Consider the following 25493-nt stretch of genomic DNA (forward strand, 5'->3'; position numbering starts at 1 on the left):
GGTTAGTTAGTGTTCAGGCAGGGCATCAGGTGGACCCCTGGAGGCTCCGGTCCGCGCGGCCCGATCCACCCCGGTGCTTCGGCCTGCCCGCCGAGCCGCGCTCCCGCCGCCACCGCCGCGCTCCCGGCGCTCCCGGGACCTGGCGGCCGGCTGAGCGCGCGGCCCACGGTCGCTGCACGTCGGCCCCCGCCCCGCCCGCCCCGCCCGGGAGCGCGTTTCCATTTTAAACCGCCGCCCTCCCGCCCCTAGGCCGCGGCGGCGCAGCTGCCTGCGCGTCTCGGGCGCTGGGAGTGGCGCAGGCTCCGGAGTCGCCGAACTGTGCAAAAAAGGCCCGAAGATGCGAGCCGGCCGCACGCCTTAGACAATGAAGCCGCGGGCGCCGCCGCCCGCCCCGGGCCCTGCGCGCCGCGGCCGCACCTGCCGGCCAGACCGTCCCCGCTCCTGATTGCCCGCCCTCCCGCCGCTCCGCCCACCCGCCCCGCGGGCCCATGGCTGGGCGCCTGGGACTCGGACCCCCGCACTTGTGCCGCGCGGCGCATGGGCCGGCGGGCGCCAGGGGCGCCATCCCTGCATCTTGAGCGCGGCCCTCGCGGCGAGCAGGGGGCGTGGGCCCTCTCCCGGCGCGCCCGCTCGCTCCGCCTCGCCCGGCGACTGCCCGATCGCGCGTCCCGGCCCGTGGCGCTGGATGCAGAGGAGCCCCGGCGGGCGGCGCGGCGGCTGCGGCCCCGGGCGACATGTACCTGCTGGACGTCGGCGGCGAGCCCGCGTCTCCGCCCGCGGACACGATGCCGCGCGGGACGCCCCCCAGGAAGACCGTTTACCGCATCTCCGTGACCATGGTCCGGAAGGAGCAGCTGGCCGCCCCGGGTTCAGATGGTTCCGACCCGCGTCCTACTCGGAAGCTCCGGCCCGGGCGCTCCCCGGACGCGCCCGGGCGGCTGGTGGAGGAGGAGGAGGCAGAGGAGGCTGCGGCGGGCACTGAGGACCCAGAGGGCCGCCGGCCGCGCGCCTGGGACGTCCGCACCTACCGCACCCGCAGCACCGGGCAGCTGGAGCTTGGGCGGCTTCGGCCGTGCACACGCGGCACAGAGCCCACGGACCTGGCCGGCAGTCCCCCGGCCGTGGAGCAGGAACCCAGCTCGCCTACGCCCGGCAGCCCCGACGTGGAGGGGGTCCGGGCCGCGCCCCTGCGGCGGAGCCTCAGCTTCAGGCACTGGAGGAGCGGGCCCGAGGCCCCGCGGGAACGGGCCCCGGGCCGCGGGAGGCGCCACAGCAGCTCTGCGAGCCTGGCCTGGGCGCCGGGCGGCGAGACCGTGGCCGACCCCGGGGTCGTCCCCGAGCCCGCGTCCTCCGCGCAGCCCGCCTCGGAGAAACGCAACACTCTGGACGTGGGCGAGGTGCTCAGCAAAAACGATGCGCTCTCGGACTTGGAGCGCTGGGAGCGCAGCAAGAGCAAGAACCGCACGCTGGACAACAGCGACCTGCAGCGGCTGGAGCGCGCGCGGGCCGCGGCCGCCGGCCCCAGCGCGGTCTCGGAGCACAGGCTGCTGCGCTTCTTCAGCGGCATCTTCGCGCGCAGGGACGGCGCCTCCAGCGGCGGGCCCTCCCCGAGGAGCGGCGCCTTGCGGCCCCGTGGCTACTTCAGCCTGCGACGCGCCCCGGCCGACGCGCACTCATCCAGCGCCGAGAGCATCGAGGGGTCCCCGCGCAGAGGTGGGCAGCGCGGCCGGGGTGGGAGGGCAGTGGTGGGGACCTTCGGGCCCCGCGGCGGGCCTGCTCCGCAGAGTGCGCTGGGACTGGAGCGCGGCTAAGGGATCTGCCCTCTCAGGTCACCCGCCGCACGTGGTTGTGCAGGATGTGAACACGGGTACCGCAGTGTCCCCCAGTAATAATTCTGCGGCGTCTGGACATTCTTGACTGGCCTTGCTTCCAGCTGCGGGTGGTGGCGCCTTTCAGGGCTTGTGATCTAAGCCCCTGTGAGCCCGTCTCAGGAGAGATCACCTTGCCAAGTGGCGCCTTTCTCCCGCGGCGCTGGCACAGGCCTCTCAGGGAGCTGGCAGCTTGCTGCCACCTGGGATACCTGTGGGCTGCTCCAGGAGGCCAGGCCTTGGGCCCAGGCTGCCGCACAGGTGGCGCCCTGGTGGGGAGAAGCAGCTTTCCTCTCAGGTGACGTCTTACTCCACCACGGAGCCTGGTGTCCTCGTCAGGGCTACCTGGAGATGGTACTGTGGGTACTGTGCTGTGGCCTCGGCTGTTTGCCGGCCCTCATCTGTGTGCTTGGTCAGGGATGTAGGCCCCTCTCCCTGGCCTCCCCTCCAGTAGGCATGTTAGGAGGAGAGTATGTGCCACAGGATTCTCCTTCCTGGTCATGATGTCTGGTATGCAGGCAGGGAAATCACAGCCTGGAGCCTGGCCTGAAATCTTAGTCCTTTGCTCTCTTAGGCCCCCTGACTAGGACCTTGCAGGGAAGGTTCCCAGGAGGTGTGATAATATTCTGGTGCAAGAATAGGGTAGCTTCTGATAGTGTTGTGTGTGTGTGTGTGTGGGGGGGGGGGTCAAAACCCTCCAGAACCTGCAAAACACACACCTCTTCTCTCCACATGCCTGGGCATCACTCTGCAGGAGGAGGCGGGGTGGGCCAGGGAGCCTCTCTGGAGGGTGGGGGTGGGGAGATCTCAAGATGCGGTCACCCATGCATTTCCCCACTGAAAGGTCAGTTACCATCAGCACAGCTCTGCTGCTGCTACAGGTAAGGCTGGTAAAACGCTGCAGTGTGGAGCCTTTGGTAAGAGACTTTCAGCTGCCAACTCACCTTCCTCCTGGAGGTCACCAGTTACCTGACTGCCTGGGGGTGTAGTAAAACCAGCCAATGCAAAGAAATTGCTGCTCTCATTAGTATTCTTAAGTGAAGACAAATAATGTCACCTTCTCATATGCTTCCGATGATCCTCCAGATGTGAGAATATTTGAAACCAAGAAGTTGAATGTGCAATTGTGTTAAAATCTGATATTGTTCTTAGTGAGGATACAGTATAATGTACCTGTTGCCAGACTGGCATTAGTTTAACTTGCTGGATTTTCTTTAAGCAGTATTACTTTAAAATTTTCCCAACAGTTTGAAGCATGGCGCATGAATCGTTTACCCACATGTGATTGTGTAATCCACACCATCAATGTCCATAGGTACCAGGAATCTTGCCTTGAAGAGTTATTTGTCTGTAGGTGAAGCTGGGTGAATGATGGCCTTATCAAATGATCAGTGTCAGTAGTGTGGCCCATACATTTCACCCCAAAGTCTCTCTTCAATTACAATTGACATTCAGTATTATTTTATACTAGAGGCCCGATGCACGAAATTCGTGCAAGGGACTCGGCCCTTGCAGCCCCGGCTGCCGCCACCCTCTGTGGGGTGATCGATCTCGCCCTCTCCCCCCCCCCCCCCCCACACACACACACACACACTGGATGTTCCAGAAGGTCGTTCTGCCACTGTCTGGTCTAATTAGCATATTAACGCTTTATTATATAGGATTAGTTTCAGGTGTGCAACATAGTGGTCAGACATCCATATAATTTACAAAGCGATACCCTCGATACTTCTAGAACCCACCTGGCACCAACCATAGTTATTACAATATTATTGACTATGTTCTCCGTGCTGTACTTTATATCCTTGGAACTATTTTGCACATCTTGTGTTTTAACCTGCCTTGGAAAACTTGTGTTTGACTCCCAACCATTATCCCATCCCTTCCCACATGCTCTGAAAGTATTTAAAAATCCTATGAATTACTTTGGTTCGTATAAAGTTGCTACTTCCCTTTGCGTTCAATGGAAGTTGAGGCACGCAGCCTAGTTCCCCTCTAATAGTAGGCTTGCTTCTTTGCTCTCATGGGCTTTGTAGAAAATAGTAATTACCGCCTGGGTTCCAGACAAGTATGCATCATAGAGGGAGAGGGCGAGGGAGAAGCACAAAGGATGTAGAATAAAGGTGGTCCTTGTGGTATCTATTGATTCCAGGTAAAAGCACTGGCATTTGGGTGTTCCTTTTTGTTCAAATGGGTAGAGAGTAGATTTGAAATACTAAAGGTGTGAAGTTTGTTGCAATGTTTCCCTCTAGAGCAGTAGAAGATAGCAATAGTAATAATTAGAATAGTGCTTGGTTTGTTTGTCCCTTGTGGCCAATCCTTCTCAGGGTGGAGTTACTTTGGTCTGAGGCTAGGGTTGTGGGTTGTGTAGAAAAGCCGACTGTTAACGAACTAGGTCACAGCACACACAGTCAGAACTGCAGGACCTTACTTTATTCTGAAGTTCTAGGTAATGACAGAAAGGCCACCTTTTCCACCTGCCTTAAGCTAACATGCCTGAAATGTCATGGTTCTTAAGATACTTCTAAGATCAGTGTCCTTACAAGTAAAAGGTACACCCCCCACAGCTTTCAGGTCTCATTTTATTACATTTTATTATATACTTGCCCACATTTTATATGTCGCCTTCCTATGACACAGTTTTCCGTAATTTAGGTGCTAATTAAATGAGGTTATGACTTTAGGGTAAAAATCTCTAAGGCAACAGTCAGATACAGTGACACAGGCCCGTTTCTCTGGGAATGTCAGGAGGCTGAAGGTGCCCAAGGCCTTGCCCACAGCCGGGCCAGGTGGGTTTGCAGGACTCGGAAGATGAGGATTTTAGCGAGGTGCCGTGGTGCAGGCTCCAGAACTCGGCCTGTGTGGTCGGCAGCACGCTGCCACAGGCACTGATGATTTGTAGCAAAGTCTGAGATATTCACGTTCAGTATGATAAATGTTTTGCCACCAAGAGTCTGCTAAACACTTCTTTTTGGCCTTTTTTTGATTTCAGAATAACAGATCAGCCATTGTGGACCCATGATGTGATATATATATATATATATATACCTTGTTGCACTAGTTTCTTTAAATCTTGGCCACAATATTAAAATTTGAAGTTTTTTCAAGTCTAAAGGAAATTAGAGAAGATTGTCATCAGGCAGGCTTTCCTTTTGTTAGACTCTTTCAGCTTAGGGAAGCAAGATGGTTGGAGTCTTGTTTTACGTCACACACAGGCTTCCACATCACATACCTGGGATTTTCCTGTGTTCTTACCTGGGCATCAGGGGGAAGGTTTGAAGCTCCTACCTTCTCAGAATGATTCTCTTGTCCTTTGGTTCACTTCTGTTTAGGCTCTTTCTCTCCCTGCCCCTCCCCCCATGTATGACAGTCACTGCCCAGAGACCCAGGGCAGCTGGTCCTCTGAGGTTCACAGCTATTCCCGAGCCCAGGAGGTTTCCGAGAGCCCCTGTGCCAGGTCCGGGGCAGTTTCCTGTCACCTGACACACATGTATTAGGGCAGTCTGTTGACACAAGTATCATTTAATACAAAGAAGGATGGAATGATAAGTGATTAATTACATTGTAGGGTGTCACTTTCTGTATCCCAGGCAGCCTGCTAACACTCTTGGAACCCGCCAAAGGCAATGCCAGTCCAGAGCTGCACGTGTGTTTAGGGTGTTGTGTTGCTGTCTGGGAGGATTGATTACAGCAATAAAATGATTCGTTGATAGCCCTGACTGAGTTTATTAGCATTTTAGATTACTAATTTACAACTGATATTTGACAGCATATTTTTTTATGAGAGGCTTTGTTCTTTAATTTCTGATTCCCTTGATTTGTATCCATTTCTGTAACATGATCGACCATTTTATACAGTTTAAAAGAAGAAAAAACTTCAGTGGAGAAGGAGAGGAAGCAGCAATTAAATGAAACCAAATTACTGAAATAACTGGATACATCTTAACTTTTAAACTTGACTTGTTACAGAAAAGGTGTTACAGGTTTTAAAGAAACAAGGTAACTCAGCTTCTCATTTGAAACATTTTGAATTAATTACATACTCAGTATTGAAGGATTTACTTGCTAGTTTAGGAATTCACTTGCTTTTTATAAATGGCTGCAGATAGCAGCTTAGGGCACCCAGTTTTGCTGTTGCTGCCATAAAGTTGAATTGCTCCCCTGGTGAGGGAGAGCCTGCTTGGGATACAGGCAGAGCGGCTGAAGGTCAGCCACATCCCTCTGAGCAGACACTGGGGAGGGGGCGGTAGGGGCTGAGTCTTGCTGTGCTTATTTTCTCCAATCAGAGCCCGTGTTACAGCATCGTCACCTGTTAGCATCTCTCTTCACGTCACCCTGGACTTAGATTATCCTGCCACCAAAGGAATGCTTAAAATTGCATCTGCTAAAGGGGTTCTCCGGGTTTAGCCTAGACCCAGTGCAGTTGTCTGGCTAGCTATACAGTTAACAAATACCTTTTGTTTGGTGGTATATGAGCCAACTGTAAAGTACCGGCACTACTTTTATTTTGTTTGTTTGTTTTTGAGTCGTCTTGTTTTTCTGTTGCGTGAACAAACACTGAGTGTCTGTGGTGTGTTTCTGCAGCGGGAGCAGGGCCCAGATCCTGTCTCCAGAGGTCAGTAGCCAGTTGGGGGACATGAGGAAGTTCTAGTAAATCACAGCTTCAGGGAAGGTATGACTGTGTTTCTCTGCACAGCACACCTCCATTGGTGCACTAGTCCCAGTGTGTTCTTGTCTGCCAATTCTCATAGCGAGTCCCCCTTGGACATAAAGTCCCTCTTGTACTGCAGGGTTCAGAGCATTGTGCTTGGCATGTAGATTTTTGACAAATGCTTGTGGGAGGAATCAATGAGAGGACTTTGGGGGACACAAAAAAGGCAACAAATATCCATGAGCAGGAGAAGGAGTTAATGACGACCTCATAGAGGGGTAAAATGATTTGGGTTTTACAGGATTAGTAGGAGCTTAACAGATGGCATAGAGGAGATTCTGTATGAGCAAGTTGGTTGGGATTTCTATAGTTAACTCCTGAGAAATCATTTCTGTTGCCCAGGTCTATATGATTAATACCAGCATCAAGCACTAAAAAGGATGTTATATGTTTTCCACAATGAGCTTTACAAAATTTTTTTTTATTAGGTTTCTGTTTTCTATAGGAAATTCACTTTAAGTTTTTGGACTTTTTTTTCTATAAAGATTTGAAATAATTATATCAATTTAAAATGCTGTCACAATGAATAAATTAATGGACAAATGAAGGTTCTGTTTGTGAGGACTGTGGTTGAGATGGGCCATGTATAGCTGCAGTTGTATCTCAGGTGATGCTCAGAATTGGTGTTAAGGTAGGCAGATTAGCAAAAAGAAGGGAGATCTGTCATCTTTGCATCACCTACGCAGAAGTACCATCTGCCCATTGCTGTTTTGGCCTAGGTTTGGTTCAGCCCAAATTGGAGTCCACCGTGGTATTGATATTGACTTGTTTATAGGTGCCTGCCTTCGAAATTATGTTTCATCTATTGCAGTTGATGGAGGCATTCACATTTGCTCTCTTTTCTCCTGTTGATTCACTGAAGACATCACTGTAGATGCTCCTATAATTTAAAGAATGTTAGTGCATGCCTCTTCATTTAGCTGGTCTGAATTCAAGGATAGGTCTTGGCCCCTTGCTTTCTATAATCTCCTATTATTTTCATTTTTGTAGTTGGCTTTGGCACTTACACCACTAATGGATGTGAAGACTCGAAGCTTATACAAATACGCCTCCTTCCCATATGTCAGGAGATGGGAAGGCTCTTCACTCCTTGGGCACCAGGGTGTGCCAGCCAGAGGCCTGTGGAGGGGTCACGTGGCTGTCCTTATCTAATGGCGGTAGTTGGAAGAGGCACATTTCAGTTGGCAGGAGTGAGAGGGAAGATGAGGGTTATGCTCGCACACAGCCTGCTGTTGAGATAGTGCACAGCTTCCGATCTCTTTCTGCTGTGATCCTTGGGCTCCAGGTTTTGCATGACATAGTGAGTGACCGTTTTGGTCCACGCACAGGACCGCTCCCTTTATTCAGGACGGTCTCTGCCTACCAGCGTACACACATTTCTTCGAGTGGACGTCCGTTCGTTTGAGATGGTTCCCAGGGAGTCTTGTGTTCCCTCGCCCTCTGTGCCTGTCATTGCAAGGACTCCTTTCAGCCTTCCTGCTGACTGTCGGACACTTGAGCATTGACTCTGAGAACAATGTCCCCAGCCCCTGCCTTCTCTGGACACTAGATCAGAATTACTCAGACAGGACTTCTTCAGCTGTGGGGTGGGGGACGGCGGGTATTTGTCCAGTTTGTACATTCCTGCTGCAACCAGCAAGGGCCCTAAAACAATAGAAATCCCAGGTGGACTTGGGGATGCTCATTTGTAACCTGCAACTCCAGTCCTGCTACCTGAGAACCTGGCACAGTTCCATGGGGTGTGGCAGACCTGAGCAAGGCGGGCCTTCCGTGCCACAGCTCATCATAGCTCCAAGGATACTTGGATCTTATCGCTTCGCTTATTGGAGTTGCCAAACAAGAATCCCAAGCTTCTGAGAATCTGATTGCGCTTGCATTGAAGAGTAGATGCCTAATCGGCTTTCCTGATCTGGTTCGTGGAATGTTCTGGAAACCAACTTCCTTGCATTAAACCTGGAGTATCAACACTTGTCTCCCAGTGTTTTGAGAGGCAGATATAAGGAGGACCAGGAGCTGCTTAGCTCTGATTCGTGCACTGTCTAGGGAGAGGGATGTGTGGACGTCACCTCTCACCAGCAGCTGTCCCCACTCTGCCACACCTGCCTGCTTCCCTGGGGAGCTCCCTGTCACTGGAGCTTTCAAACAAGGCCAGTCAGGGACCCTTGGAAGGGGGTCCTGTGTTGTTAGTCTGGAGGCTTAGAATTGATGGGCTGAAAGTCCACCCTGCTTCTAAACTCAGCAGTCCTTTCAGGGTCCGGGTGCTTGCTGATTTTTATCCCTGTCTTCACCCCAGATGTGGCTTTCTCCCAAACTTAAGGGAAGGGAGATGCCTCTGTCCGTAAAGTCCTGGCCTGGCCTGCGGCCCCCACCGTGGCTCCAGCTTTGTTCTGCTGCTTTGAGACCTCAGTTCTGTCTGCCAGCCAGAAGCCGCCTGCCCCGCCTCCCCTCTGCCACCCGAGCTGCCCCCACGGCTGGCCATCGCGCTCCTCAGGGCACTGATGCCGCTTGTCCTGTGGGCACCGGGGGTGAGGTCTGAGTGCGACCTCAGTCTGGTTCTCTCACAGCCTCTGCCTCTTTCCTGCCTTCTCCCAGCGCCTTGACTCAAAGCTGACTCCAGGTGTGTGAGGGATGCTTGGATGGTGGCGGGAGGAAGGAGCGCTCTGTTTGTGGGAGACGGTCATTGCCACGTAGAGGAAGCAGGGTCTGAGTCAGTGGAGGAGGCTGAGTCTTGGCTGCAACACTCAGGCCGGTGAGGCGTTGGGCAAGCCACTCACCGCCGAGCCCCCTCTGCCCCATGCAGGCCTCGTTCATGTAAATCCCACTCTCCTGCCGCCCTGGCTGGGCCTCGGGGAGGCGAGATGACTGTGGCGGCAGGTGCTGTGCTCTGTAGCCTGGCAGCGTCTTTGCTTTTGAATGATGACCTGGCATGGCCTGCAAAGGACCGAAAGATAGAAAACGTCAGCTACGTGGACATGTTTGAAGGTACACCTGCCGAGAGCTGCACACCTGCCCAGGTGGGCCAGATGCACGCCCAGAGCTGCCACAGGTGTCAGCTAACCTGGCTTTTTTTTTTTTTATCCTCACCCGAGGATATTTTTCCATTGATGTTTAGAGAGAGTGGAAGAGAGGGGGAAAGACAGAGAGAAACATCGATGTGAGAGAAACACATCGATTGGTTGCCTCCTGCATGTGCCCCGACCAGGGCCCTGGGCCGGGGAGGAGCCTGCAACCAGGTGCGTGCCCTTGACCAGAATCGAACCTGGGACCCTCTATCCACTAAGTAAATCGGCCAGGGCTAACCTGGCTTTTTGTTTTTACTACATCATCCTTTGTTTTCCCATGATCTTCAGTTCTTTTTATTTTAAATTCTTTTTTATTTTTCAGTCTTGGATTAGTTTCAGGTGTTCAGCTAGTGGTTAGACATTGATATAGCTTATGAAGTCATCGCTCCGGTGAGTCTAACACCGTGCATGGTTACTGTATTGTTACGGACTGTATTCCCCATGCGGTACATCCCCGTACCTGTTCTGTAACTGCCAAAGCTACCAGTTCCTTTTAAGTTGTTCACCATTGTATCTTAAAATTGCACATGGAGAGAACAGATCATCTTTTTTCTTTGGCTTAATCTCCTGCCCCCCCCCCCCCCTTATTCATGTAACTAGAAGGGTGACCGACTTTGCATATGGATTCATTTCCGCCCTGATGGAGCCAGATACGTGTCAGCAGCTCTCTGAGCGCCTTGTGCAGCACCGCCCTCCATCGCGGCCTGTGCTGGCCTCCGGGAGGAGCCTGTCCCTGCAGAAGCCTTTGCCTGTGGGAGCAGTGACTGCCACCCCCCCCACCCCCCGCCAGCGGCTTGCAGCCTCCGGAGCAGGGAGCATCCACACGCTATATTTATCAAGTTTGTTCAGTGCAGTAGAGTGGAATAGAGGTTATTTGAAACTTTACATGTTACCTTTAGGTATTGAGGTTTTCTAACGTATATAACGATACAAATTGGTGGCATTGGACTTGTGTTGGTCTCAGGCTGCCCTTTTGACCCTTCTGTATAGGAAGTACAGTCTTCCCCCTTGATCCACGGGGATACAACCCCCACGGATACCTGGTACCTCGGAGAGTACCAAACCCTGTGTGCACTGTTTGTCCTAGGCATGCATACTTATAATAAAGTTTAATATGTAATCCAGTCACAGTCACAGATTAACACTGACTAGTGATAAAATGGAACAGTTATAACACTACACTGTAATAAAGGTAAGTGACTGTGGCTTCCCTCCCCCCTCCCTCCTCCAGCCCTCCCTCCCTCCCTCCCTCTCTCCCCATCCCCTGATCCGATGGATGGTAGCATATACAGCATGGAGACACTGGACAAAGCATGACTCCTGAGCCCTAATGAGATTTCATCACGATATTCAGAACACCATGCAGTTTAAAGCTTATGAATTTTTTACTTCTGAATTTTTCCCCAAAACACATTCAGACCATGGCTGACCACTGGTAACAAACCTGGGAAAGCGAAACCGTGGTTAAGGAGGGACGACTGTCCTGCCACGTCAGGCACAAGCACTTGGTCATTGCAGGCTCGTCCTAGAGCCACTGAAGGTTCCTTAGTGCCAGGAAGTGACCCAGGGGAGCACCAGGTCCTCCTGGCCGCAGGGCCCCCGTGTCCAGTGAAGGGTGAACCCAGCCTCTAAGCGTGAACATTACTTTCCGTACAGGAACCATCGAACAAACTTGCACTCATAGGGCAGTCAATGTTCTCTATAGGAGATTTTTGTGTCATTTTCCTTTTCTTTCAAGTCTTAAGATAGATACTGATTCACACAGAAGGAGACTGAGTCTGAGGGTCCATCGGGTGGAGATCTGAGCACTAGCTTTCCTGGGTGGCACACCCTCACCAACACACTCAGCCCCCAGGGAGTTCATCCTCAGGCCGGCCTCGGAAACGTGACTGTGATTTGCAGTAAATGTGATAATGTGATGTGAGTATCTAGTGCCAGGTAAATTCTAGAAAGGCCATTTAGGTACCAGGTTAAAAAATTGTTGCTGTAAGAAACGTCCAAACCTATAGGGCACCTTTATGAGTTTACTTGAACCAAACGGTTGACATTGCCAAGGGAGCAAGCTCCCCGGTGCTCCCTAGAGGAACAGTTTCACAGTTTCTTTTACACGTTTGGAATTAAGGGCAGAGCAAGGGAGATTACGGGAGGTGGGAGAAAGGAAGGCGAGGATTGGATTCAGTGATGTTAACAAGATTACGTGCTTTCTTGGGTGGGTACAGCTCATTTCAAAGCTGTGTTAACCTAGGTGCACAGAAACCAAGGCCAGGGCTTGCTCAAGGCAAAGATCAAGTTATGAGTTTGGGACCTCCCACCGAGACCTGCCCAGTTAGGCATTGATGATCAGATCACCCTGGGAGGGGACTTCCCACAGAACCCCTTTTCTCATCCACAAAATCTATTCGGGGGTGAGGTTCTAAACTTAAGATGTATTTGATGCCTGTTAGTTATAATTTGAGAAAACATGCAGATAAAATTGCATTATGCCTGGTGCCCAGTGCTTGGAACAGTTTGTTTATATAATGTGTCAGCTTTTCATGTTGTCATTCACTGGAAGTAGGGATTTACTGTGACATTTGCAGGCCGATGTTTGCAGAGTGACTGGAATCACCGAGGGAGGCACACGCTCCGGGAAGGTAGCTGCCTGTGGCAGGAGGCGGTCCTCTGCTCAGACCAGAGGCCCGCCCGTCGGGGTCTGTAGCTGTCGGGCCCTGTGCCCTGTGTCAGAGTCCTGGGTGTGCCTGTTGGAGTTTGAGTTCCTGGGCAGCTACTAGAGAGCACTTTCCTTCAGTCTCCAGTTGTTCCTGGAGTCCAGGAGGGTCCCGTCAGCTCAGTCAGCTTTCTCCTTGCCAGCCCTGTGCCTGGCACACACTCCTGGCCCGTCTGCCTCCCCGGGCCCTGCAGGTCAGGCTGCTCTCAGAAAGGCCAGGTCCCACGAGCCAGGCTCTGCTCAGGCTGTCGTTTGAGCACGTCCCGTTTCTGGGAGGCGTGGAAGTGGGCACTGGAATTCTTTTCTCATGTTGAGGTTGTCGTCACACAGGTGTGTATGACGGCTCGTACCCATTCGGACCATCAGCCCCGCCGGAGTCCCCCCCGTCCTTTCAGTCCCGCTGGGGGCTTTGCTGCTGTTGAAATGAAATTCAGTCTGTATTTCTTTTCTTTTTTAAAAAATATATTTCTATTGACTGCAGAGAGGAAGGGAGAGGGAGAGATAGAAACATCAATGATGAGAGAAAATCATTGATCAGCTGCCTCCTGCACGCCCCCTACTGGGGATCGAGCCCACAACCCGGGCATGTGCCCTGACTAGGAATTAAACCATAACCTCCTGGGTCAAAGGTCGATGCTCCACCTCTGAGCCATGCAGGTAACGTTCCTCCAGAGGGCCTGCCAGTGAGTCACAGCCTTTCTGTGGGGAGGGAATGAGCTCTGGTGACAGACTGCTGGGGGTGGGGGTGGGGAGACAGAGGGCGTGCACAGCAGGGTGTGACCGAGGCCCTGGGCCCTGTTCCGAAGTCTGGTGCTCCTGCCACCCAACTGCTATTTGAGGAATAGGCCATTGGTGCCTATTTTTAGGCCGGCTTTGTTGCTGTGTCACAATAAGGCAGGAACAGCCAGGGCAGCCACACCTACGGGAAGCCAGCAGGGCGGGGCACCCTCGGAAGCACTTCGCATACGTCCATCCCTTGGTTCCCGCAGCAGCCCTGTGAAGCAGCTTCTCGTCCCCTGATCAGTAGGCTGGATCGGCCCTCTCTGGAGAGGTGCCTAATGGAGATGTACGGACAGGTGGAGTGGATGGAGAGCTTAAGCGCTAAGCCCCAGGCTGCCGCCCCAGTCACCAGCTCCAGGGCCCTGCTGGCAGCTGGCAGGTTGCCATCAAGGTCTCCTCAGACCTCTGCCTCCCTCTCAACCCTGTCATGAAGGATCCGTACCATTTCCCGGAGGGCGGTTCCTCCGGTTCAGAGCCGGGGTGTCGGTGGACTCTTCTGCATGCCTGTGCGTGTGCGCACCAGGTGTGCGTGGGTCGGATCTCGCCTGGGGAGACTTGGCCGGCAGGGCTGAGCCTGGGCTCTCGGAGCAGGTGGGTCGTGAGCTCAGTTCTGCGCCCCTCCCCTGCCCGGGAGGTGGAGGTCAGCTGTCGGCTGGACACTTTGCTTTCTGGAATGTACTGCACATTTAAGGACATTTAGTGGCATTGACACTGTTTATAAAAATGTTTCTCCTGTTTTCCCTGGGCTAATTTTGTATGGTGGTAAATTTATCTAATGACTGTATGTGTTTTATTATAGTAAACTAGAGGCCCGGTGCATGAAAATTCATGCACTGGATGCCGAAACCGGTTTGGCTCAGTGGATAGAGCGTCAGCCTGCAGACTGAAAGGTCCCAGGTTCGATTCCGGTCAAGGGCATGTACCTTGGTTGCGGGCACATCCCCAGTAGGGGTTGTGCAAGAGGCAGCTGATCGGTGTTTCTCTATCATCGATGTTTCTAACTCTCTATACCTCTCTCTTCCTCTCTGTAAAAAATCAATAAAATATATATTAAAAAAAAAATTCATGCACTGGAGCGGGGGGTCCCTCAGCCCGGCCTTCCCTCTCTCACAGTCCAGGAACCCTCAGGGGCGGGAGGTGACCCGGCGATCAGGGGAAGGCGATGCCCCCATCACACCTCTGCTGCTGCCACTGCCGGCAGTGCAAGCCTCGGCCGGCCCTGGTTACTTGAGCCTCGGGCGGCCCTGGGCGGCTGGGCAATCACCATCTGAGGCTTGCCTGAGCCTCGGGCCCACCCTGGGCAGCTGGGAGGGCTGAGGGCGGGTCTGGCTGCACCACGTGCCTGCCACCACCACCACCAACGCCCCTAGCAGGGCTGAAAGGGCTGGGGGGACTCCATCTTGTGGCTATGGGCACTGCCATCTTTGTGATGCGTGACGGTCAATTTGCACATTCCCTCTTTCTTAGATAGGATGCGCGGTTGGCTGTGGCTCCTCACTGGTGTTTGTGCATGTTGACACGAGTCCCTTCTCCCCAGTCACCCGTGGGTCCAGAGGTGTTCCTCTTACCGCTTCCTCGGAGGTGAGGGCTCTTCCTGGCTCGCACTTGGGGTCAGTGCAGAGGCCTTGCTTTACTGTGCGGAGGACGCATTTTTAAAACAAGTGGCCCTGGAGAGCTAGACTAGAAGGGACTTTGACCCCAACCCCCACACCATCCCACCCCATCCTTCTGAAGGTGAAGGCAGCGCCTGGCCTTTTAAGGGCATCCCAGACACCCTCCCTCCCTGTCAGCCAGCAAGCCTGGCTCCAAAGGTTACATCGTGTCACAGGCAAAGCCCAAATTGGAGCACTTGATATTGCACATTCGAAACACTTTGGCACAGGTTTTAGTTTAAAATAAAAGTGATAACCAAGAAGCAAAACGTGTTTTATTCTTAGCCCTAGCCTAGGAGGGTGGGCGGCGCATGCCTCTACCTTAGCGGGCAGATTCGGTTGTTACTCCTGTCGCGGCGAGCTGTGCTTGGCAGGCAGCCTTCCCCTCCGGGGAGACCCCAGTCAACTTGGGGTGGGTGCATTGGATTTGGATTTTTGTTGCTCTTGCCATATCTTCGGGTGAAGTGATGTGTTTTTCCTTTGCTCCTGATTTTTTCCCTTCAGTCCAGTCCAAATAAGTGGTTGTATTTTCAGAGTTCTAAATGCAGCCGCGCCAACACACCGAGCCTGGGCCTGAGGGTTTGGCTTGGGTTCCGGCTGCTATTTACATGTGCCAGAGCCTTCTTGGAAGTCACTCTGGTTTCTCTCTGCCGAGGCTGTGAGCCTGGGAGCTCGGAGCACTGGGGAGGGGCTGTTCACTAGGAAATTCTCCCCTCCCTCCAGCTTCATTCCTCAGGCCGGGCAGGACCCAGGGAAATCCCATGTCCAGAGGGACCCTGGCTCTGCGGTGCTGAGGGCTGGGACCTCTACCTCCCTGCAGTGTCTGCGCAGATGGGCGCTTCCCTGTTCACCCAGGGCGGGAAAGGGGCGTGCCCGTGACGGGCTCGCAGGTGGGGATGTTCGCACATTGCCACTGCAATAGGCAAAAGTAAACCAGCGCAGCCTCAGAGCCTGTTTAAGGTCTCGATGGAAAGATCGTCATCTGAGATGGGGCCCCCAGGAGGCGGTGACTGGCTTTGGCCCACCTTTTTCTCCTCCCTCCCCTGGCACAGCCACACTGAGGTCATCAGAGAACCAGGGTCATTTGTGGATGTGACCACGCAGGGTCCCTGTCGGCAAGGGCTGCACAGTGGAGCCAGGGGACAGCTCAGTGGCCTGAGCGGGGACATCCTCAGAGGCCCCGAGGGGAGAGCCCGGCCTCTTGCTCCAGGGACCTGCGCCTCCTGCGTGGCTCCATCCTGCTGCCCCTCCCCCACGCTGCCCAGCTCACCCACTGGGCTTCGGCACTGACCAAGCTTGGGGACAGTGGCTGATGAGATCCAGGAAACTCCAAGGGGAGGTGGAGATGCAAAATTGAATTTTCTAGAAACAGGTGCCATGTATGTGGAACTGTTCAAAGAAAGGGGCACCATCCCGATGGGTCGCAGCCAGGTCCCCAGCTGCAGGATAGATGGAGCGGCCGAAATCATGCCGATTTCTCCAGAGGACGTCAGTCACCAGGGACGCATAGTGAGCTTGATTTTGAATATCTACCCCAGGGCTTTTGTATTCACAGCCAGAAAATGGGGGGACTTCCTGGCAGGTACCACATGGGGACTGGCCCCCATGTGCCCAGTGACCATTAAAGGTAGGTGTAGACAGTCCATGGAGGCACACCACACCCCGCATCCCGCTCCTGAGAGATGGCTGCCGCTGTCGGGTTAGTTGGGTATGAGTCCAGACAACCTTCTCTGCAGTTGCCTGCATGCTGTCTAACTAGCTAGTTAATTACCGGGTGTACAGCTGCGGGCTCTGGCGACTCGTGCCGTAACCAGCGTTGATGCTCAGTGTGTTGCCACCTAGTGTGGGACTTTTCCACGCACGGCCAGATTTTGTGCAGGGTGTGTGTCCTGGGGGTGGGGTCTACACCTGCAGCAGTGTCCGTTCTGTGTCTGTCTGAGCTGCTCAGGGCACAGGGCCAGGTGTGTGAGGGCAGCTTGCAGGGGAAAGAGAGGAGAGGTTGTAGGAAGTGAAGCAGGCCCGAGAGCGCACATGTGTGCACAAGACGAGGGAGCATCTAGCCCAGGGGACTGTCCTGCCCCAGGAGCTGTGTGGGGAGTGAGTCAGGGGTGTTCTCAGACGCCCGGCTGAGGTGCTGTGATGCCTGCATACCCCACCCCTCTAGGTGGAAGGCAGGCTTTCATCCCTGTCTGTGCAGCTGCTGGGAATTCTTTGGAGACCAGAGGGCCATTGAGAGGTGCAGGTGTGGAGGGGGTGGGATGCCAGGACTGGAGTGAGATGGTAGGCGCTGCCCTGACCAGTAGGGAGGGAGTTTGCATGTTTGTTTTGTTTTCCAACTTCTTTTTATATAAATACTAGAGGCCCAATGCACGAAATTCATGCAAGGAGCTTGCCCCCCCCCCCCCCCCCACGGCTTCGTCCAGAAGGCCGTCCCAAAGGACGTCTGGTCTAATTAGCAGATTACGCTTTTATTATTATAGATATTTTTATTGATTTCAGAGAGGAAGGGAGAGAGAGATAGAAACATCAGTGATGAGAGAGAACCATTGATCATCTGCCTCCTGCATGCCTCCACTGGGGATTGAGCCCGCAACCCGGGCATGTGCCCTGACCAGGAATTGAAGCGTGACCTCCTGGTTCATAGGTCAGCGCTCAACCACTGAGCCACACCAGCTGGGATGTTTTCCAACTTATAATCCACTGCTTGTGACTTGTGCTAACCCCAAATGTCAGTGACAGAGGGGGCCCCCAAATCACATGGGGTGTGGCGTACACAGTGACCATGAGGCAGGCCCTCCGGCCTCTGCACTCTGCCGCCTGGGAGGAGTGCTGGGTCCCTGTGTGTCAGTGGGCCCGGCAGACCCGCAGCCGGGACCGTGATTAGGTTTGCTGCGCATTACAGCTAATGGGCAGTTTGTTCTCATCCTGCAGCGCAGCCACAGAGCAGCAGTGGCCGTGGGATCTTTTCTGCTTCCTGGGCTTGCCCTCAGCCTTGTTTGTGGAGAAAGATCTTTCCGCTGACTCTCAACCTGACCCCACGCTGCCCCGCCCTCCATAGAGAGATAGCCCACCTTTTGTTGTTGTTCTTAATCCTCACCTGAGGACATTTTTCCTTTGATTCTTTAGAGAGAGTGGAAGGGAGGAGGAGAGACAGAGAGAAACACTGATTGGTTGCCTCCCTATGAGGGCCAGGGATGGAGCCTGCAACAGGGGTACCTGCCCTTGACCAGAATGGAATCCTGGTCCCTTCAGTCCAAGGTTTGACGCTCTATCCACTAAGCCAAACGGCTGGGGCGCACCCTCTTTCCTTTGGATTGCTGTTGTCTGTAGCAGGTCAGGGGCACTTCTAGCCAAAGGCCATGCCCAGGCCTGTTCAGTTGGGAGAAGCGGGAAGCGCCCAGCACCAGCGGGTGCAGGTCTGCAGGGAAGGGGGTTTCTATAGGAGAGAAGATTCTGGGGCCTGAGAGCACGGAGGGGCCAGGTTTTACAGATCAGTGATTGAGACAAGTCGAGCCTGGATTCTAAGCAGGCAGCCCCACCTCCATCTGGGGGGTGTGTAGGTTAGTAACAGTTGTGGACGAAAGGGGCCACGTGCTGACCTGACAAGCTCAGGGGAGGCCTGCATGGCGGTCTTGCAAACTCAGAGACCTAAAGTAACCACAAAGGATGGTCTGAAGTTAAACTTTAACTAAAAGCAGTTATGGTGGGTAGTTACATCCTAGGCTGGCATCTTCACGGACAAGGTCAACCTTTACCTTAACTGAGCCTATGTGTCTTTTTGCGTCTATAATAACTTGAAATGTCTGGGTAACTTGTAACTTCCCTTTTTCTGGACCCCTTGGGGCACAACCTAATGTGCCTGGGCACCAGGACAGATACCACAAATTCCTTCATTATTATTATCATGTTAATTGTTCCTGCACCCACCTACGTGTGTGTCTATCATTTTACTTTTTATCCAATCCCAGGGGTTTCCCTGCTTTGCTTTCTCCTGCCTCTCTAGTCTATCACCAATGGATTTCATGTAACCCACCTATGTCCCTTCCTTTGATTGCAATGTATAAATACAGATGTAACCCACCATTCTCCCGAGCATTGTCTCAATTCGTTGAGGTTCTGCTTCCCGGCATATGTTGACAGTTTGGCTCAAATAAACTCACAGAAATTCTTTACATGCTTCAATGTTTTTTTGCGTCAACAAGGTGTTTCCTGTCATTATTCCTCATGAAGCACCTTCGGGAGAAGTTGACACGTTGGCACCCACCCAGCCCCGTGACTCCCAGATGGAGTGATGGGCCAGTGATGGTGAGGGCACAGAGCCCTCTGGGCCTTCTGCCCCCGGCTGTGAGCAAGCGTGATCCCGGGCCCTGGGGACCAGCTGCCCCTCGCCCCGCCAACCGCTCCATCGGGCGCTGTGGCCGACATTCAGGGCCCTGGGAAAGAGTTAATCCTGATGGCTTGTTCTGCAGTTGTCCTCTGGACTCATTGTCCTCTCCTATCCAGACATCTCATTATCAACAGCAATTGCCCTGTGAATTAAACAACATTACTGACTGTTTGCAATTCTTTATGGAGCTAATACTGTCGGGTGCAATTATATCCATCACAGGACTGACAGGAGGTCAGTGTATGACTGAATAGCCACGTTTCTCTCCTGTTTTCATCAGTGTTTATTCGGACCAGAAGAATTTTTCTTGCTTATTTCAGCGTTGTATTAGCTTTCACAAATAAGGTGGTTGCCTCCAGCCAGCATCTAACCCTTTGCACTCACTTGCTTTTTTCTCGATTCCTTTATTCTAATGCTAACCGTGTCGAGTCACACTCGACATCCGAGTGCAAAAGGCTAAGCCTCACTGTGGAGCTTACCTTTTCCTGTTGTGCGTCCACTCAGAGCGCAGAAAGAAGAACAGGGGTCCGCTTCCCCGTCTCACAGGGGTGGCTTCGCATCGAACCTGGCGATTTGTTCTCTGGCAAGTTCTGACTCGAACCTTTTCCTAAAATATCCTCACGTCAACATTTTAACTTTCAAAATCTTTGCACTTTCACTTCAGGTGTTACAGTGTTTTACAGAATCCTTCAAGTCCTTGGCCTCAGGCTGTAAGGGGCATCTCTTCATATTTGAAGGCGGAAGGGAACATTTTCTTCCTCTCCATTCTCATTCCCCAATCCTCTACTCTCTACTTTCCTATCCTCAGACAGGAATCTCTCTCTCTCTTTTTAATTTACCTTTATTGTTGAAACTATTACAGGTATTTCCCTTTGTGTTTTTCCCCCACACCCCCGTTGACTCCCTCCACCCCGCACCCGCCCCTCCCAGGCCTTCACCACACTATTGTCTGTGTCCCAGGGCTGTGCTTATAAGTTTCCTGGTTAATCTCTTTCCACCCCAGATAGGAATCTTTTAAGCCTTTATTTACACACCTGGCACCACAGTGGTCTTGGAGCATTCTGGAACCAGGTTTGTGATGAAGCATTTAGCATTCAGGAACACTTGGAGGAAAGTGTGGGTAAAGGGGGCACCGATCCTCTGAGAAGTTAAAAGCTTGCAGATCCCCAGAGCTCCTCCTGGCTCAAGACATGTCCCTTGGGGGCTCCCCTGGAGACTAGAGAAAGGATCCGGGCAGACGCTGGTCGGGTTGTGAAGGATGCTGAGCTGCATCAGGCCTCCGGAAAGATGCTTGGGGCTCTCAGCCAGGGGGTGTGATTTGGGGGTGTCTTGGTGGCCTGGTACACGTCACCCTGTACTCAGAGGGCCTTATGAAATGGGGGGGGGGTAGGTGGTTGTCAGGGAATGTGGGGGTGGGAAACTGTCTTGTTTGTGGATCTTTGAGGCCACTGAACTTCCGATGAAGCCTTAAATGAATCTTGTATCCCAAGGCTGTGTGCTTTATTCCATTTTCAAGGATCTGAGGATTTTCAAGTTAGAAATTAAATCATACCGTGGAAAACAGTGCAGCGGGCATCTGCTGAGCCCTGCGTTTGACAGTCACCGAGTATCGTGCATGAACCAGTGTGCAGGGTGCCACCAGCTCTTTCCTGCAGCCTTGAAATGGACTTTATTTCATTACGGACCCGCACTTCCTCCCTCCGCACAGACACGGCCGCCGTGGGAGGCACAGCCTCATTTCCTGTGGACGGGCTTGGTTTTCCCATCGTGGTTCTCATTTATATTTTGGGTTTACGAGTGCTTTAAACTAAAAATAAACGCTCCTTCACTTTTCTGTTGCTAAAAAGAATTTTTAAAAAATCCTTGTGAAATTTAGGGTTTCACATAAACGTCTCAGACCCCAAGATAACATGTTTTTAAAATTTCACCTGCAATTTCAGGTTCTCTTTTCGACACTCGTGTGTAATTTCCTGGGGTTTGTCTGGAGCCTGTATTTGTGGTCACTGGAGCCCAATGGATGGAGCGGGAGGGGAGCCCGTGAAGTGGCTCCCGCCGTGGCCATGCGCTCAGCTCTGGTTGGTAACTTCGGAGGAGAAATGAGAGTCCATAGCTCTGCTGGGAGGCAGGCTCATTCCGTCTACAGTCTAGGAACTAGGTGATTTTAAAAAAATACATATTTTTATTGATTTCAAAGAGGGGGACAGAGATAGAAACATCAATGATGCGAGAGGATCACTGATCAGCTGCCTCCTGCAACTCCCCACATTGGGGATCAAGCCTTCAACCCAGGCATGTGCCCTGACCGGGAATTGAACCATGACCTCTGCTGGTTCATAGATTGACGATCAACCACTGAGCCACACCAGACAGGCGGAATTAGGTGATTAATCCATGATCCCTGGTGGCAATGAGGAGCTAATTAAGCAGTTGGGGTTTGGGGTGTGTCTCCCCTCATCCCAGGCCACATTGTGCTTCTGTTCTTTGGCCCAAGGAGGCTTTACAAACAGAAACATTTCTGGCTTTCAAATTGGGGTGCATATTTTGTGCGCAGTTTAATGATGGCCTGACATTTCCTGGTTAAATTTGCGGTTCTGCATAACAAACATTTTGGAAAACAGACCTTGAGCTGAGTCCCTCAATTAGTGTTATTAGCAAGCAGAGGCCGAAGGGAATTTGTAGTCTGGTTGGACTGCAGAAAAGATCTGCGATGGGAAATGCAACTTCTCCGGGGAGTTAATGTGAAAATAAACAACGGGATGGCCTTGTTTTCGGTTGTCTTTCCCTCGCTTCGTCCCGCAGCTCGCCGCCGCAGATGGGCAAGATCTGTCCTCTCATCTATCAGTGTCAGTGGGTAATTGCATTCCTTGGGATCCAGAGTCTTGTCCTTGTCATCGGGAGGTGGCGGGGGTCCGGGGGTCAGAGGTGGCCCTGGAAGGGGGAGGCTGGGAAAAAGGTTTAGAGATGAGCTTTTATCTGAAACCAGCCTTGAATCCGTTGTAGCTGCATCTTTTGAAAAAAATAGGGAGAGACTTGGGGACGTCTGAGGGCCAGCGCCTAAACCGCTTTCCTGAGACCCATCAAGGGTCCAGTCTGCATGTCCTCTAGGGAGGGTCCCGTCTGTTCAGAGACCGACTGTGCTGGGATTCAGGGGTGCACCGAGGGACCCCCTAGCCGCCAAGGGTGGGGCCAGCAGGGCGGGGTAGCTTCAGAACCTGCGCTCCTGTGGCTGACATGTGGACGGTGGCTCCCAGCCCCTCTCCCCGGAGGCTGCCTTGCCCACGCCCTGCCATCCGCAGACCCAGCACGGTGGCTGGCCCTGGTCCTCGGTAGCCGGGAGCCGGGTTGGCATAGGTGCAGGGGTGCCTTGGCCTGCACACACGTCTGAGGCTGTAAACGAGGTGGACACAGACGGCAGCAAATGGGGAGGCGTGTTGGTTGTGGCAAACATAATCTTTTGGTGGGGTGTTTAAAAAGTGGTGCATCAATGAAGTGAGCTCATTTGAATTCCCACTTACCTTCTTTGTTTAATTACTAAGGTCTGTATTAAAAACTAGATTATTTAATTTTTTTTTCATGGTAGAGTATAAAATCTGAAAGGTACCAAAACATAACAATGGAGAGAAAGTCTCTTCACTCCCCTTGTCCCTAAGCCATCTGGTTCCCTAACTCTTAGTCACCAACTGTTGAGTTTTTAATCCTAGCTGAAATGTTCTCAGCCTCAACAAGCTCATGTCTGTATTTTATACATAATGTGTGCATGCACTAGCTTGTGCGTATACACACACACACACACACACACACACACACTCTTCTGTGTGTTGAGGCTTTGAGCATTTTCTCAGCTGCCTAGTATTCTATATGGATACTAGAAGGACGGGTGCACGAATTCGTGCATGGGTGGGTCCCTTCGCCTGGCCGGCGACTGGGCCCATTGGGCCGGCCAGCCAGGGGGAGGGACTGCGGGAGGTTGGTTGTGGGAGCGCACTGACCACTAGGGGGCAGCTTCTGCATTGAGCATCTTCCACCTGGTGGTCAGTGTGCCTCATAGCGACCGGTTGTTCGGGTTGTTCGGTCGCTTAGGCTTTTATATATATAGATGCCCACATTTACGTAACCAATGTTGGGAGTGTTACACACCTTCTGGGGCACCTTGGTGCCTGCATTTCCTGTTGGGGAGCCCATTGGAGTCACCCCACAGGTCCTGTAACACCACGTCCCCATGTTTCCGAGAAAGCAGCTCATTACAGAAAATAAGTGTTTTCAGTGTAATCAGCGATGTTCACTAGTAAGGGGGATGTTGGTTACCATTTGCCAAGCACCAGCTGGTCTGGCCCCTGCTGGCACCATCCACGTTCATCCACTTGCAGGTGATGTCTTATCGGTGGCACTTCAGGGTGGTGCCTGGTGGCTCAGAGAGTGGTGGCCAGGTGCACAACTTCCTGTGCACCCGTGAGCAGCCCCCAGCGTGTTCACCTCACGAGGACAGAAGCAGCCCTCATTTTCACGTTCACGAACATCTTGCCTTTAGAGCTGCAGGGGCACCTCTGCCCACCTGCTCTGCCAGCTGGCCTGGCGTGCGGTTCCCCCAGAGCCCAGCATGTGATCCTGAGCACTAATCCCCACTCCTTTCAGCTAAGGTTGCAGGTTAATTGGGTGTCTTGCATCTTCTCCAGCTGCTTTGGCCTCCCAGCGCCTCCTGACCCACCGGCCATCCTTCCCTCCTTCCACCTGAGCACCAGCCGCCCTCCCCTCCGTCTTTTTGCAGGGCCAGGTGTCGGCTCTGTGCATGGCCCCCCACCCATTTCGTGTCCCCATGGATTGTGTTCGCCTTGCTTCCCCTGAGTGCGCTTCCTGTCCTTCCTCGCAGACCTCAGCGGGTTGCACGGCTCTGCCATTGGCTTCCACTCCGCATCCGTTTTGTTGGAATCTCACCCATCCCTCTGGGGGGCGTTTCTTGACTCAGGCATTTGGTGAGCCATTTCTTTGCGGAGGTAACACAGAGTGATGAGATTTCTGAATTTGTGGAAAATATGTAGAAAGTGAATCCCCTTTGGAAGGAGAGGGCCAGAGCTGCCGCCACGCTCTGCTCCTGGCCCATAGAGTGTGGGTGTGCCGTGGGTCTCATGGAGGAGAAGTGGCTCGTGTGGGGCGTGGGAGATCAGGTCATTGGGGTCATCTGTGTTGCATGTGGGGGTGAGAGGCAGAGATGGCGGGCAGGGGAGGCCACCCCGAGGGTGCTAAGGGCATGGCTGTGCTGAGGGCCCACGCTGGCTGGGGACTCGTCTTTCTGGCATCCTCCGTATGTTCCTGAGAAACAGAACTTCAGCAGAGTCTCCTACCCGTGCAATGTTACATTGTTAACATCCGTCATCATCCACTATAACATGGTTTTGGGGATTTCGGATAAGGGACTTTGAGTAAAAACCAAAAGGCCCAAAGTTGGCTGACTGGCTACTGGGTCCATTCCGGGCAGCCAGGTGCCTCCTGCGTCTCCACCCCTGTGAATGCGCACAGCCAGGACGTCCTGGACGGGGTGGGGCCTGTGGGCTGGGCAGGAGCCTGTGAGGTGAGGGAAGTGGAAGCCACAGAGCCCTGGAGTCACGGGCAGAGCGGGCCTGTGGTTTAGGCGGGCAGAGCGCAGGCTTGGAATCGGAGCTGCCGTGTGGACTCGGGCGGAGGTGCCGTCAGGAGCTCTCTCTGCACCGTGGTGTCCTGGTCTGAAACCTGGCGCGTTGGGGCATTCTGACCTTGCACTTCAGTGTCCTGTGTCTCACTCTGTCACCCTCCTGTTTTGCAGATGCCTTTGTGAACAGCCAGGAATGGACGTTGAGTCGATCGGTCCCGGAGCTCAAAGTGGTGAGTGCTTCCCTGGCCTTGGCCGTTGTCTGTGCTCACCCGCAGGAGGGGGCTCTGTGGCAGGCGGTGACCTGGTCACACCCAGGCCTGCGTCCCTGGGGCCTGCTTGTCCCTGGGGCCCCGAGGTGGAGCTTGCCTCTGGGTGTGTCCCTAGAAGGGCCCGGCGTAGCTGGCGGTTTGGGGCTGGAGCCCTGAGTGCCTGTGAGGCCGAGATGGACAGCCAGCCAGAGCAGCCTGTGTGCACAGCCAGGTCCCTCCATCGTCTGCTCTTGTTTGTGTGTTTGTGTTTCTCTCTCTCTCTCTCTCTCTCTCTCTCTCTCTCTCTCTCTCACACACACACACACACACACACACACACACACACACACACGGCTTTATTTATCCTTTGTTGGATGTCATGGAAAATTTCTAGAACGATTCATGAGGCTTTGGAATTCATCATTTAAAAATGTGACTGTTACTGCATTACA

General features: G+C 53.3%; 1 protein-coding gene across 3 annotated transcripts in view; it reads left to right on the plus strand.

Annotated features, from left to right (window-relative positions):
* AGAP1 (ArfGAP with GTPase domain, ankyrin repeat and PH domain 1) overlaps window positions 1-25493 on the plus strand; it is a 413559-nt gene that overhangs the window by 112782 nt on the left and 275284 nt on the right. For 2 of the 3 annotated variants that reach the window (XM_079783223.1, XM_079783222.1), the window contains exon 2: window positions 24965-25023. In XM_079783223.1, the coding sequence (XP_079639349.1) occupies window positions 24965-25023 (59 nt within the window). Of the gene's footprint in view, window positions 1-68; window positions 1714-24964; window positions 25024-25493 lie in introns of those variants that run through there. The other variant, XM_079783221.1, reaches the window with a different exon arrangement.

This window comes from Cnephaeus nilssonii, assembly GCF_951640355.1.
Source record: "Cnephaeus nilssonii genome assembly, chromosome: 10".
In the NCBI taxonomy this organism is placed as follows: domain Eukaryota; kingdom Metazoa; phylum Chordata; class Mammalia; order Chiroptera; family Vespertilionidae; genus Cnephaeus; species Cnephaeus nilssonii.